This window comes from Protopterus annectens, chromosome 10.part0 (genome assembly GCF_019279795.1).
Source record: "Protopterus annectens isolate FY-2018-M chromosome 10.part0, PAN1.0, whole genome shotgun sequence".
NCBI lineage: Eukaryota > Metazoa > Chordata > Ceratodontiformes > Protopteridae > Protopterus > Protopterus annectens.
The window spans coordinates 132,606,147-132,622,511 of NC_056744.1; the positions used below are offsets into that span (position 1 = coordinate 132,606,147).

Sequence of the window (16,365 nt, forward strand, 5' to 3'; positions counted from 1 at the left end):
AAATAGAACATCAGCAGAGCATCCGACCTTTAATGCTGACTTGTTTTGGATGGCTAGTACCACAAACTTGTTTTGAAATATAAGAAGCCAGAGAATGTAACCAAAATATTTAAACATGGCATGTTTTTTTTTTTTTCTGAAACTAAGTCATAGAACTTTAAGATATGACTGCTTTTTGGATACGAACTAACAACCACTGGGACAGTAACAAAGCTGGATCATGGTCAAATGGGACCCTAGGCAGGGTAATGGATCAGGTCAACCCAACCTACCCCAACCCCACAGCCAATCCAGTGTCCAATTACTTGGCTGTCTCTCCCAAGTTACCATAAACATTGTTCAAACAAGTTAGTGTGCACTCTATTTTCTTCTTTAATTTTATAGTGATTACAGACATTTGGATTTAATTTAAAACTTTTATTTCAAATTTTATTGCACAAACACTGATGGCCATTTGCTAAATCAAAACAAAACAGTCCCACATTGAAAAGAGACTTAGCATGAACAACAATAAACTAGTCTTTCTTTGAAACTCACATTCATTGAAAACTTTTTTTTAAACACAAACAGTCCCCAAACGGAGGAGGAGTGGGTGGCAATCTGTTTAAAATTGTGTGTGGTGTGAAATAATATCCAGCACCCATCTGCTTTGAGTGATTAAATCCCAATTTCTTTTGAAAGAGACAATCTTTTTTCTTTGAAGAGAGACAAGCTTCCTCCACTGAAGCTGAAGAGCATTGGTGGTGCTGGAAAAGCAGGACTGACCCCTGCTACCCGGGAAGCCCTGCCAGCAGGTGAACTGTCTCTGAACGCTGTCGTGAAATGCCTAAAGCCCCTACCCGTCTAGACCTCCCCTAGAGACCTGCCTGGACCTGGGAACCATAAGCAGGATATGTCCACCCCAGCCAATTTCTACCCCACTAAACTTCTGCAGCTGCCTGCAAAAATCTTTTTTAGTCTTCATAGCTGCTTTGTCCTCATTTTTTTTTAAACCTTTTCTTTACAGGCGGTTCCAACACAGGCGGTCCAAAAAAAGGAAAGGAGCATCCAAGGTTAACATGCTACTTGGCTATCTCTGATCAGCTCCCCATGCATCTCCTACAACCATGTTAACAAGAAGCATGCTAGAGGAGGAGGGCCTGAACAGCAACAAAACAAAACTGAAAAGAAAAGAATGCCACCCCTTCATTCAGACACATGAACCAAATCCAGCAATTTTATACCCTCACGCCAAAAAAGCATCCACCTTAGATTTCAGTGAAAGAATAATTCTGATGTTTCATACTGAATATGAAATTGACAACTCCCTCATATGGCTAGAGTGTGGAAAGATATATACTCTTACCCCACCACCTAGCCAAAGCCCTTTCTTTATCAGAGGTACAGGATTTTTTTAACCCAGAAGCTTTAACACCTTTAGGCCCTGAGTGAAGAGTCTCCTCAAAAGGAGAAAAATCCTCGGGAGGAGCAGAGGAATCAGAAATCATAGAATCAGAATCCTGCAAGTCTTCTTGCAAAGTCTCCACAGAAGACTGAACTCCTGTCACCGTTCAAAACTATCTGTCTGTTCCAACCCCTAGTTCTTACAGGTGGGGCATAGAACCTCTAATCAAATCAATCAAATTCTCTCATTTTTAAGCATATGTATCATGGCAGGGCACAGAGCCCAAATGCTAGGAGTCCCCCTACAGAAGCTGAACTTGGCTTCCCTCTAAAAGAAGCTTTGGCAACAGAAGGAAGCCCTCTGGCCTGGCCCCTGCCTCCTGAGCAACAGGTAGGTAACAGTAAAGTATCTGCCTGAGACTCCAAAGACTCCCTGGTTCTTGAGGGCTCTCCCCTGCCCCTTCCCCTGGACCGCTTCCCCGAGACCCCGGTTCCTCACCTTCACCTCTTGCTTTTTGCGCTTGCGCTGCGCTGGAGCATATCCGGCATATTATCATGCCACGGCATTCACTAATAACCCCCAAACACTACCCTACAATAAAGCCTCCTCCTCTTAATCTTAATATTAAATCTACAACCAAAGAAGCTAACAAACAACACCTCCTAAACACAGGCCCTAAAACATGATATACAATGTATGATATCTGCTTCCGGTATCACAAGAAATACAGATATTTTTATTTTTTTTTTCTGAAATCCCAAAAAAAAAACCAAAAAGAAAAAAAACGGGTTTGTTACCCCAAACTCTGTATCGGTCTGAAACTCCGCCGTTTCAAAAATCTCAAACCAAACGCCAACCTGCCAAATTGCACTTGCATCGCCGCACTGCGCAAAAAGACGGAGGAATGACGCCGTCATGGCGCGTAGTACCCTAGCGTCCTGGCGCAGTCTAATGCTGGCGGACCGACGCGGCGTTATACCTGTGGTGGTCGCCGGGGACGACTGGACGGACTATACCCGATTGTCAGGACTGCAGCAAGGGAAGACGAAGAACATCCAGTTATAGCTAGATTGTACACTGCATCCTTCTCAGATGTCTGTATCAAAAAATAAATAAATAAGTAAATCGATAAATGAAATAACAGTAATAAAGACCAAAGGAGCATATTTCAAATTTGTTTCACTCACTAGTCAATGTATTCCAACATAATTCACTCACACATACAAACACACACACGTGCAGCAAAGCCAGCTTAAAGACCATTTTAAAATGACCAGATGACAGCATAAGATACTTGCTTCCAAAGAGAGCCCCACCACTACCACCACCAGTTATATCCTCTTTGTTGACTGTGTACACCCCTTATTGTTATGAAGTGAATTACATGTATTTTATTGGAAGCTTCAGTAAACTACATGAAACTATATAAAGATAATTAGCATCATACCATAAGATCCAGCCATGTGCAACACAGTTAAACAAAAGCGCATTTATGAGAGCATATGTAATAGTAACCACCTGACGATACATACGTCACTATGCAGAATCTGTACAGAAGTAAAAGTCGTCGGAATAATTTCACATTAAAGAGAGGTACTACTAATAGTTGCTGCTGCTGGCAAACAAATTTGCATTTCAGCGCTTCATCGGTACTTCTTTATTATAGTGGCCCCTGTGATAGCAGCCTTAAAACAGAATTAGAACAAATGTCAAAAGACTAATGCGTGCTTTTTTTGGGAGGAAGCATCCATCGATATACATACCCTTACATTCAGGAAGCAAAAATGTGGTTGTCCAGGTTGCTCAGTCAGTACTTAATTCAGATATGACCAGTGACATACACACCTAACCGTGAGCGGCACTGCTGCCCTGTCCCTCGGTTACTCTGGTTAGGAACAGCAACAGGTACTCAGTTCTAGACAGAGCTGCACATTTAGGGATGTTGCTACAAAACATCTCATTAACTTTTAACTACAATTAAAATATGAAAGTGTCCCTCTAACTCCCATTATGTTGCCTTTGTACTGACTTCACGAACAAGATTAAGATATATGAGCAGTAAAACTCAAAGCTGGATCGTTAGCATTCAGACTTCCAAATACCACAGGTGAGTGTCACCAAGGAAAGGCTTAACTTTTGAAAAACAAAACAAAGGAGACTTACTGGAATTGTAAACAGAAGTTTAAAGATACTCAGTTTATCAGAAGTCAATTAATTTGTAAATGTTACGTACCAAAAACATACGTAATCCCTGAACTGCATCGCCCAAGGCGCTATCGCGGGGGCTGCTATAATAAGGAAGTATAGCTTCATCTACAAATGTAGTGCCTGCTGCTCTTGAAGAATAAATGGCCAGTGTTGTAATAAAAAACAGTGCGCTGGTGATATTGCCATAACATTTCCTGAACTAGATAGCTGTGCAATACAAAACGTCTGGCAAACAATGACAACAGGTTCACACTTAATAGACATGCAGTCTTGAAAAGCATTAAGGGGCCTTGCAAAAATCATTAATTGCTCAAATGTCTGGTTAAAGGACTTGCTCAATGTCTCACAAGAATTAACTGAAGGTGGAAGGATTTAAACCCTGCACCCTTGCCACAGGAAGCAGTTCACTAACAAGTCAGAGCTTTAGTTCTATGTGCTGTTCAATCTTGTAGAGAAGACCAGACACCACAATGATATTTAACAATGACTACATAAGGGATACTGAAGTTTGGATGATTCTGGTCATCACTCTAAATAATACAGAGTATATAACTGAACAAATATAAAACCCTTTGCATTTCCTAAAGGCCCTAAGGAAGGGACTGCAAAAATATATTACTAAAATGCAAAATGTTTAGACTACTAAAATGCAGCATGTTTAGACTTTATTGCACAATTCAGTCTTATCGATTAATTTATTCTTTAGTGCAATAAATAAAGCAAAAAAATTGCACACAATATAAATGTTTTAGCAGTAATTTTTGTTCAACAACCCACAAGTCATAAAAAATCAGAAATATTACTGCACATAGCATACTGTTTTATTTGAAGGGGGGGCTTACATGCTTGAAGGACACATACATCTCATTTCTGACCTCACTATGTCTTCTCTGTCAGACTAGCAGACTAGTCCAAATCACTAAAAGTTAACAGAACAAGTTCTGCATAGACATATACTTTGTGAAACAGATCTTGAAATGTTTACCTACGAAATTGGTTATGATAGCTGGATTAAGGCTCTTGTCCCCTGTAAATAAGGTACAGGGTTTGACTGCCTCATAACTAAGTGGGTCAGTTCTCTCTCTCTCACACACACACACACACACACATACATACATATATATACACACACACACATACATACATATATATACACACACACACATACATATATATATACACACACACACACACACACACACACACACACACACACACACACACACACACACACACACACACAAATGCTCGTACCTACAATGCTTCAGTGTATTTAACACCAAACGCTGTTGTACACACTGTATTAATCATAGCATACATCTCCAAACTCTGCATGAGCTCTGCAAGAAAAACTCTCTGGTGCACACCTGTCATTTTGAATGTAAAACCAGTGCTGTAGCATACAACTCCAAACTCTGCACTCTTGTCACAGAATACAACTTCTGCAAGAGTTCTGCAAGAAAAACTCTCTGGTGAGCACTTATTCATTCTGAAAATAAAATCAGTGCTTCATTTTTGCTGCACTGTTGTTATATTTTGAAATTAAATTGCATGCCATCACTGCACTCTTGCTCACTCATGTTTCATTGGCTGAAAGCAGGAAGCAGCAGGATGTAGTCACAAAGGAGGAAAACCTTTTGTTTTGAATTCTTAAAGCAACACTGTGGTCGCTGAGCTAAGAAAGAAAACTTTTTAAAAAAATGTAATGCTGTTTCTGCCACTCAAGGCAACACAGGACCCTAGGCAGCTGCCTAGATCACCTTCTGCTGGATCTGGTCCTGGTCAGTTACAGCATATGGCTGTCAGAGGTTACTTGTCCCCAGGAGGTTGCTATGGATGTATACTCCACAAAATGACTCTGAATGTAAATATTTATGCCTCAGTCCTGCCTTTCTTCCCTTCTTCCTGCCCCAATTTTTTTCCCTCTCAGCTCTGAAGCACACTACCAGACATTGTACATTCCCTGTACTGTCTTGCAGGTACTAGACACCATAGTAGATCCAAGGTAGTCTGCAAAACAGATATCACTTGCACTCACTGTAGTTTGCATGACAGAAGGAGTAACACATAAAACATAATTTTAGAGAATAACTTGCATCATAGTTGCTTAAATGTCCCTACAAATGTAACAGACATTCATCTAGACAAGTAACAGAATAAATTAAATGTTCTTGAGACACAAAATGCTTTCCTATGCAATTTTACAGTTAAACACATTGTAACTGTACTTCTTTGCAGACACTCCTCAGATGACATACAAAGAATTAATTACTAAATGGAAAATTACAGTTTAAGATCCAGTAAGCTTGCCTCAGTAGATGAAATTCTACTTTAATGCAATTATCAGTTTAAGGTGAGCAGCTTATTACTCACTATTATGCCTTTTCGTCTTCAAGAAGAGCATTTTTACAATGCAGATCTAAAACACACCCACTGAATCAGAAATCCTGTCCTGATATAAACTATATTAATAAAACAAATGTAGAAGGGTCTGCACAACAGTAAAACCAAAGAACAGATCCGGATAATCTGTCAGTCATCAGCAGACACCCACGATTGCTACAGAAAAAGTTAACAGTCATTGTACACTGGCCACACACACACACACACACACACACACACACACACACACACACACACACACACACACACACACACACACACACACACACACATCTACCTATTTAAATTATGAAGAATCAGGTGACAAACAAGGAACATATAATTTATGATGCCTATGAAAATGTTCATGAAGCTAGGATCTACTTGGGTTGTTCCTACATTTTTGTTGATCTACTGTGTCTTCTGATAAGAAATGAGTACCTGAAGCACACTGCTGCATTTGGGCATTCTGCCTGGAGTGTGCATTCTGCCTGGAGTTGTGCATTCTGCCTGGAGTTGTGCATTCTGCCTGGTAATTGCCCATATTCCAGTGGGCACTGTGTTATAACTTTTTTTAAACTGGCGACTTCCTGTGTTTTATGACACTGGCTAAACCAAATATATTTTCTAGCAAATGTGTTTCATTCCTGCCCCTTGTTTAATCCAGTGAGGTACTTCACCTTCTCCTCCATTTATACAGCTCTCCTCCCCCACTTAACTTTAATGAAGCTTGCATACCTTGACATCCATTCTCAGACAAGATCTCCACAAACTGGAGAGGTAATTGAATAGTGTAGATGTTTTTCTTCCTCTGGCAACTAAATCTAAAACACCTAACTGTGTTTGGCTTCTTTCCGTACCACTACCATTTCTACAAAAAGTAAAATGCCAAACCCAAAGCCAGTGTCTCCCTTTTTAATCATTCCAGATGAATTCCATAGCCTGCATATGAATTCCCATCAAACTGTCAAGTTAGTTTTGAAACTGGATAAGGTGCTATGCACCTTGAAAATGCAGAGGGATTTTACTCCAGAGGAAGAAAATACCTTAAAGTCACCAATCTGACATGCCAACAGGTATTGCTGACCTTTTGGATGAGGCCAAGGTCTTTGTCACATCTGTCTTGCATACCACTGGTTCTTCAAAGGTGATGATGGCTGAACAGGGTATAGATTTTCAGCATTCAAGAAGGTAGAGAAATGGGGATCTTAATTGTTTGGGGTAGCTTAACTGTGTGGTTCAGAAATAATTTTGGCCGGAAATGTACAGTTTTTGAAGCTGGACAATGTGTTTTGTGAGGTAAATTCTGAAAGGCACACTGTACAAAAAATACATCTTAAAAGGAAAGAGTACAGAGGGAACAAGGAGAGATACCCATGCAGATCATTTCAGCAGGGATAAAGACTTCCTAGCTACAATCATGACATGGTGATCAAAAGAAAGATTGTTATTAACACAGTAAGTCCCAGATATCTAGACCTGTTTTGTGAGCAATAACAGTAATGTGGAAAGAGCACAGGGTGGTGTTTCAAAAAAGATAACTATATCACATGTTTTAGCATACGATAAAATACAGAATCACACACCAGGTGTTCAACGTCTGACAGAATATCAAAGTGACCAAAGGGGATTTCACAATTGCACCCAATTTGCATACATCAGTAAACTTAAGTCAGTCACAGTCCAATCACATCTGCTTTCACTTCTGAACAGAAGCCAAGGAGCAGGAAGTGCAGGCCAGAGCTCTGTCAACCCCACCACCACCACCTAACACTCCTCTGGTACCCCCTACCTTAACAATGTGGGCTCTGTAAGAGAATCAACTGGTGATCCAGTGGACTACATATGGATTTATGTTGCATGTGAGATAGTGTCAAAGGCCTTGTAAAGGTCAAGGTAAGCACAGTGGACCATCATGGTCTCATCCATATCTTCAAAGACACTTCTGAGGAAACTAATTAGGCCTATTAATCCCAACATAACTTTTACACATCCAAATCAATGACCTATAGACCCTGGGTCTGTACTATGTCACTATTTATCAGCTCACAACTGATAGGCACTATAACCCTACAGAAGATAATTTGACAGTAGCAGATTTTCCAGGGTCTGGCATGGGGCTGCCTTAGTGCAATGGTGACACTATTGTTGTTTTCCACCTTAAAGAGTACAAGCTGTAACCAGACTTAAAATGAATAGGTTTAAGCAGGTGTGGGAGAAGGGAGGTGTGACATTTATTAGCAGGCAGATGAGATTATAAGGATCCATGGTGCTGGTATTTTTTGGCTTTGGATAGTGCAGATATAAAATCTGGTGCAAAGTGATTTGGGAGGTCTGGAATAATTAGTGGGAAGAACATCTGTTGAGAAAATGAAATTAGTGCCAAATTCCCAAATTATGGCTAACATCCTTGTAGAAGAATCTGAGTAGAAGACACCATTAGAAATAAGTTTGTTAGTACTGGGCATGATTTTAAGTTTCTTAATGTACCATAAGAAGGTTTTGTCATTAACTTTAGAGTTAATAGTGACCTTGAGTTCATACTACCTGGCCTTTCACTCCTCGATGGTGTCCTTGAAGGGAAGGCTTATACTATTAGTTTAAGTCCCTTTTATATTGGGAGTGGCACAGGTCTGTTAAAGATAGACTGAAGTTTCTTCTTTTTGTTCTGAAGCTTATTTATATGGCAATTCTACCATATAAGATTTTTTTCTGAATTTACCTTGCTCTTATTATAGGTGTAGATAGACTAGTCCTGGATACATCTGTCCATCTACAGTATGCAACAGTAGCAGGTATTAAGTTATTTGGAGAACTGCACCACTTAATTTGTCAAGATGATCTATAAATAGGAAGAAGTCTGTCTTGAAGCAATCGTGAAACACTTTGGTTTTTGGGTGGGTGGGGGGTTCAAATGGTGATTTAAGGGAGAAGTTTACAGCTAGGTGGCCAGAATTTACCAGACAGAGTAATGGCATTAAAGGCAGTACATAAGGGAAACAGCTGGTCATTTCTAGATCGGTAAGATTAGTGCCCCTGGTGGGAAGTGGAACAATCTGTTCAATAATTAACAAGTTAAGACTGACAAATTGCTTAACATATTTGGAGTTAGTTGCATAGCCATGCCAGTTTATAGTGGAGTAGTTAAAGTAATCCAAAACAAATTTATTTCATCTGATGTAGAACTTTTTCATCTCTCTTAGATAACCAATGTGCTCAGAAAAGTGACCTACAGTTAACAATGATATTGTAGGAACGTACATTGATAGTAACCCAGGACCCTACAAGTTACAATATTGTCATGCATGATCTTTCATGAACCAACAGTCACCTTGACAAATAAGGATACAGCCAAACAGCTGGCTGTGAACCTGTGTGAATTCCAGTAAAGAGGCAGTGTTATCACTGTATGGGAACAAAGTTTCTGTAACTCCACAAACATTTGGATGTCTTAGAGGTACAAGAAGGTTGTCAAGCTTCATGCACTGAGTAGTATTACTTTGATATTGTCCAAATTACAATTAAGTGTGTATGTCCATAACATGAACTTAGTCTAAACGAGACACTATAAAAACAGGAAAGGTTTGTGAGAACCATGAGACAGGAGACACGGCCCAACTCTGGCAAAGCAGAAGGATCTTTTAACCACGTCACACCAGATAAACACATGCTTGTTCCCCCAGGAATGACACCAGCCAACTGATGAAGCCAGTAGTTTTATGTTTAAACTAAGGCTGAATTCTTGGTGAGAACAGAACAGTGGACAGCACCAAGGACTCTCTTTTCATGGAGAGAATGGACAACACCAGGGAGTCTCCTTCCATGCAAACACTGTAGGAGAGCTCCGAAGAGTCAGAATATCCTATGGAATGGCACCCATAAGGTCCTGTAGACCAACAAAGGCAACTACAAGGTCATACTGATATTTACTATAGTAAAGGGAACGATGCTGTGAGCCCTTCTTCTTCCTAGCACCAGAGAACAGATTACCTTAATGCTCCTCTTTGCCCAGGCTGATGAGTGCAGTGTTGGAGTGCCTAACTAAGCCATCACCAATAGCAAGGACTTTGTGACACCCTTGGGACCTTGGAGGAGCAGGCTTGAAGACCTGATGATGCATAACACAGTTAGTGTGGGAGTAGTTGTGGACATAGGTATACGTGTTCGTAGGTGCATGAGGTTTGCTGTGCAGGGGGACTGGCAGGCTTACACACAGATTTTTTTTACCGGCTCAGCATATGATAGTAGATTATTAGGCTGCTGTTCACTGACAGCTAATGCTGCTTAGAAAGAAACTTCCAAATTTATTTACACCTATTGCACACATAATAAAGCATGTCAAAACATAAAGCAATTGCTACAATACCTCAAAACTCCTACAGCCAACAGGTTTATAAGGGAAAAAGAACAAGTCCACAATGACAGAAGAAATACTGTTTTCACTGGAAGTTTTTGTGCAGACCATAAGCAAAGTTTGCCAGGAATGTTTAACAGTAATGATCTGCCTACTGGCTGGTACTAGTGGTGGTCTTACTGTAGCTACCAAGAGCTGGAATCAATATCTCTCTACTCCTTCTGTCACCAGGGTCAAGACAGCAGCGCTAAACCCATGCTTGCTCCTGAGAAACAGATGACAGCCTTTACGCTGATCTGTATTATTGCTCAGCTGTTGCAGGTATACTTAGGCTTGCTGTTGTCATCTTTTGTTAGGTGTATTAGAAAGCGCATTCAGCAGCTGAGCAGAAGAATGGAGCTGGGTAGTGGTCCAAAATTAAAACATACCATTTAAACAGTAATCAGAAGGACACACACACACACACACATAGAAAACCCAGTCAGAGACACCTAAGCATCAACTGCTACTGTCTGCTACTTTCATCCCATGCTTCCTCATGAGATATAGTTTGCAGGCTCTTCAGACATCACACTCTCTAGGAAGGCTAGCAATCAGTGTGCTTGCACTCCTCTCTGCGTAAGCAAAACACTATCCCAAGCTGGTCCCTCAGAAGTTGTTAGAACTAAAACAGTTTTCCATGGTGGTTCCTGAGAAGTTGTTAGAAATATGAACTACTGTAAACCCAGCAATGTTAATAAAAATGCTTAATGGTAGTGAAAAAACAGATGGGAAAATTCAGAATGAACAAAGAAATCAAGCGAGATTGTGAAAAGCTTTAAAAAATCAAAAACTTGGGATAATTTGTCCATTTATATTAATCTCAAAAGCAATTCCCAGTGACAACAGGTGTATTTTCAGAAATCAGCTAAAGCAGGGAGACATGTCAAGTTTGCAGTTAACTCAATCAAAATGAAACAAAGAACTCCCAAAAAATAAATTGTCTTTCCTTCTCTATTTCAGTGATGCAATGATTTTTATCTTGGAAATTGTATCTCATAATTAGCTCGCCATTCAATGAACTGCTTTCTACAAGGCAAATGCAAAAACAACTAGACAGTGCATTATGAGCATAGCAGCACACTAAATATTGTGCATAAAAAGCATTTCCTACACAGTGTAAATATCTATACTGAAGATTGGCATGTTACTTACATCAGTATCAGGACCTTTGTCTGCCCCTGGACAAGAAAACGACACAAACTCATGGCACCTCTTATGAACCACAAAACAGCAAACTGTGAAGAACAACGAAAATAAGTTAGTCAACCTATCATGAACAGAAAAAGTATTTTTGCATAATTTAATGTGTAACAGCTCTGAAACAATATGTTGTACACTAAATGACTTTGCTATGCAACAGAGAAACAAAAAATTAAAATATACATGTGAGCCTTTGCAAATACACTACATCAGAGATTTATGTCATGAACTAGCCCACTATTTGTATCTGACCCTGGCTGCAGTCAAGGTTTTGGAATATACGTCACAGAAGCTAACCATGCTGTGAGGAAAAGGTGCACTCGGCCTCTTTTCTCCTCGGTAAGTAGTGGAGTTTCTCCTACTATACAAGTTCCACGGCAGTAGCAGCCAGCAAAGTGAAAGCCTTGAGTGGAGTCACAGAACATACTGATCTACTGTAACATCTCTCCATCAAAGGAAGAATCAAAAACAAAGTAAAGTTCTGCTTCTATAAAGATTACCAACATTTGCTCCCACAGAGAGAGAGACCAGCAGGGCTGCATATCATTGCAGAGGATTATGACAGAAGAAGACATTTACAGTTTATTTCATATTTATATGTCGCAGGACAATACTTCTCACCCACAGAGTAGATAATGGAGAAAACCAAATAGTGTCAGTCAGAACAGTATTCTATAGCACTGGTTACACAAGTGTCTGATCTGGGATGGTGTGGCAGCAATGTGCCACGCTGAGCATGGAATTAATGAAGGTTAGTAAATAACGCAAGTATTGTAAATTCTATTTATGACAATAGAATGAATCACAGATGCTCAATGAAAAAATATACACCGACTATTTATTTACTTCTACACAAATTAAAGAAATAAAACACATAGCAATTACTAGTTAACCCATTTCCTACTTGGTATCATTACTAGTTAACCAACGTCCTACTTGGTATCACCACATGAAGTAAACAACAAGTTGATTAGTCTACCAAGCTAACATTTATTTTATTTATTTATTTATTTATTTGTTTATTTATTTATTTATTTTTTAAACTCTACACAATCCATGAAGGATACATGTTGGAAAAAGCTGCTATGTTGCTTATACCACAATTCTTTGCAAACGTCATGACAAAAACAGTCTGAAATGATTCCACTGTGAATGCTAATCAGGCAACATTTGCACAGAAGAATGATGAACCCTCTGAGATCAATCAAACAGTTCAGTAACCATGAGTGAAGTCAGTTGTTAGCCTGGCATGCCACTTTTGCATGGTGGCATGCCACTTTCTGCGAATGCTAAATGTGCTATATTCTGGGAAGAGCATCCAAGGGAAAAGGGCAGCATGTCAGAGGTGCAGCACAACAGAAGTGTCTCCGTGATCTTCTCAGTGTGCAAAGTAAGGGGAACACCTTTTTTTTTAAATTTCATTTAATTTCTTTTATTTTTATTTTTTTTACAAGTTTGACTTTATTCAGTTTATGACTTGTAGGTTCTGTGAATTTGTATTCATCATTACAAACCCACAGTGACAACACGCACAGATTAAAAAGGAACCAAACCAAATGGCAGTGATGTTAAAGACAAACCATTCAGTAAAAACTGCAAGATCAAGACAAGCTATAGTCTTCACTGTACAATACATTAAACCTCCTCTAATGGAGGGATGTGGGATATATGCAAATGACACCTTAAAGCATACCAGTATTTCAGCTACATGGCTTCTGAATGGCCAAAACCTTTCATTTTTTTAGTGTTTATGGGTACATTCAGGCAATAAAGCCAAACCCCACAAGCTTTAGACATGCCACATTTTGTCCCTTTTTTGATCTCACCAGTACAGCGTTACGGGAATGTGACTCGTCTGCTTGTGGATGAGAAGACAAAACTAACTTTTGCTACGTGAAAACACTTAAACAATTAGTTAACTGATGTGCACCCCTTTTTCCTGTTTACAAACAAAGCTGCATGAGCCCTTTACAACTGGCTAGAAATTTCAGTGGTACAAAAATAAACTTGACTTCCTCCATTGTGGTAAGAGTGCAGTTAACATACTTTACAAATATTCTGCTACAGTGAACCAAATTGAATTCAGTGGTGATAGTAGCTATCTACTAAATATCAACTATGTTTTCACAATGTACTTTATTGCATTTTATACTGCTTGTTAAAAACTAGGTCTTTTGTTAATAATTGTTTCCAAATACCTCTGTACCATATGCTATATTAATTGCCTTTTATGGAGCTTTTCTCCCCGGACCGCCACTGAAAGGGAGTTCTTTTTGGCCCGGTGCACTTTCCCGGTAAATAAATAAATAATATTTATAATTAGTTTGTTGTTTATGCTGACCTATAGATTTTGTGCCACCTATCCTCAATTTCTACTCAAATGTAGAATATCTCGAGATTAATTTTCAGTGAGTATTAAGACACATCTTTTAAGAAGCTGAATTTGTTTTTTCCTAATCTTGTCATTTTTGTCCCTCTGACTTGACCATTGCTATAAAGGGTCCTTTGGCTATTTCACCTATCCAGTAAACAGACAAATAAATAATTAAATAACCTTGCTATGCAGATCAGTTTTAAAGAATAAGACATTTAGTTTTAATCATCATCCTGGTGATTTATGGTTCCCTCACATACCTACAAAGCTATCAGTGAGCACCAAAAAACACTAACATTAAATACAGACTCCATGAAAAAATCAGTAAAATGTACAGAACAGGAATATACAATGCAAGCACTAAAGCTCAATCTCCTATGCAGTCTATACCTAGGACAGAACACCCCAAACCTAAATTTAACCTTAATTCCAACTTTAAATCCAACCACAACCAAGACCAGAGCTCTAATTGTAAATCAGTGCTTTGGACAGATGGTATATGCCACATCATTCAGCCAACTGTCTTTGTCAGTGCACCATTTAATGAACCACATTTGAGGAAATGGCCCTCAATATCATTGTCCTCATTCAGCTGTCCAGATCCTGCAATCCTACATTTAGGTGGAGCATAACAAAAGATTCTTCCTAACCAGGTATCCTATTCATGCAATTTCTGTAACACAATGTCAGTGGTGATCATATATGACCAACCTAACAGCGGATAACTGCTCCCTGGTTGCTGTCAACATAAGACCTTCTGTAAAAGTGGAAGTAATGTAGGCAGAATCTTTAAAGTACAAAGATAAATCTCACAAGCACGACATTTTCACCAGATAGTGCATAGTCTCCATAAAGTGCTGTTAATGACTTTTGAATTATGTAGGAAATTTTCAATAAGATTTCCATTACAAACATTGTTCATATGATCAGATTGCCCCACAGCTACTACATAGAATCTGCCTTTACTGAATATTGCAATGCAGAAAATAGAAGCTTAACAAAAGTCACACTATGTAAATAAGGATGCAGACACACATGTGGGTTAAATCACAGACTTGTAAAATATATTTATGCTCTCCTACTATTAAACCCTCTTTTCATGTAGTTTTTAACAATTATCATACTCCCATTTAGTGTCATTTTCAAGACACGTTTTTGTTTCTCTCTCTCTCTCTGGCTTCTTTACCGTATGCCAGTATGTTTCAAATGACCCTTCTGTTACTTGTTAGCCCTTTACTCCTTATGTTATACAGTACTGAGTAACAGTGCTTGAAAGAACTAATGGAAGATAGTTCCATTACTAAACTAATGGCAAAAGAATAATTTTAATCTTTAGTACCCCAGAATCGATGATAACAAATATACAGTCAGCAAAGTTACACAGAGCTGCAACATCTGCCTTTCTATTTGTCACTGCAAGAGTGGTCCCTTAAGGAAAAACAGGATGCCTCTCCTTAAGAATCCTCTTCCATTACTGCAGTACTAGCCTTTGAGGTACTTGACATGACTTTCTATGTGGTTTTTAATGCTCCTCTTGTACTTGTAGTGTGTGAAAGCACCCATTACTCTCACATGAAAACAAAACAAGGAGTATAAATATTGACAATCTTTAATTGTTAAAACTGTGTAGCCTGTATTTTTGCATTTGTTTTTCTGTGATGACCGATTCAAAGTTACTTTGATGATGGCAATAATGGAGTTAAAGAGGCTTTGCCTTCTGAAAGATGCCCAAGTTATACTTTGAACAATATGATGATTAGATGTCCATTTAGAATACTCTTTCCCTGAAATAAATCATACTGTGGGGCAAACACAAGTAATCACACTTCTTTTACAAGTATTTTCTCCTGTGCCCCTATGTGAAAAACCAGTCTGACCTCAAAAAATTAACAAAACTCATATCAGGTCCAGGATTATCACTATCAAATAAGTAAATATATTTTCTTTTGTTTTTAGCCTTTCGTTTATAATGATCTCCCTGCTGACAAACATCACCATAAATATTGTGACCCAAAGCAAAGAGTGTAGTTGTTAACATTCCTAGTTCAGTGTCAGAAAGTTATCAAGGGAATAAGGACATTTTCCATCTGCTTGCCTATACTGTAGGCAATAAGTTAATTTGTGCAAGACTTAAATAATATTAACAGTTTGAAATCAGGAGACAATTCATGCAGATTCCCCAAGTAAAAATGAATGCATAATTTATGGATGGAAAGTAAGCTTCAAATACCCTTAAATTTAGTTTTCCTTAAATATACCTAATATGGGGAAGAAATTACTACAGAGTTAAAGGTAAAATCAGCTTCTCACAGGAATACAAAATAAATGCATCCTTTATGGATTACTAATCAGGAGGTTTGGGGCAAACAGTTACTGTTATGTTAAGAAAACAGTGACTTCTTTATGAAGGCAGCAAACACA

The 16,365-nt window shown here is 38.8% G+C and overlaps 1 protein-coding gene across 2 annotated transcripts in view; it reads right to left on the reverse strand.

Moving 5' to 3' along the window:
- PRKCA (protein kinase C alpha) overlaps positions 1 to 16,365 on the reverse strand; it is a 2,412,375-nt gene that overhangs the window by 1,618,597 nt on the left and 777,413 nt on the right. For both annotated transcript variants that reach the window (XM_044085102.1, XM_044085103.1), the window contains exon 3: positions 11,523 to 11,605. In XM_044085102.1, the coding sequence (XP_043941037.1) occupies positions 11,523 to 11,605 (83 nt within the window). The remainder of the gene's footprint in view (positions 1 to 11,522; positions 11,606 to 16,365) is intronic.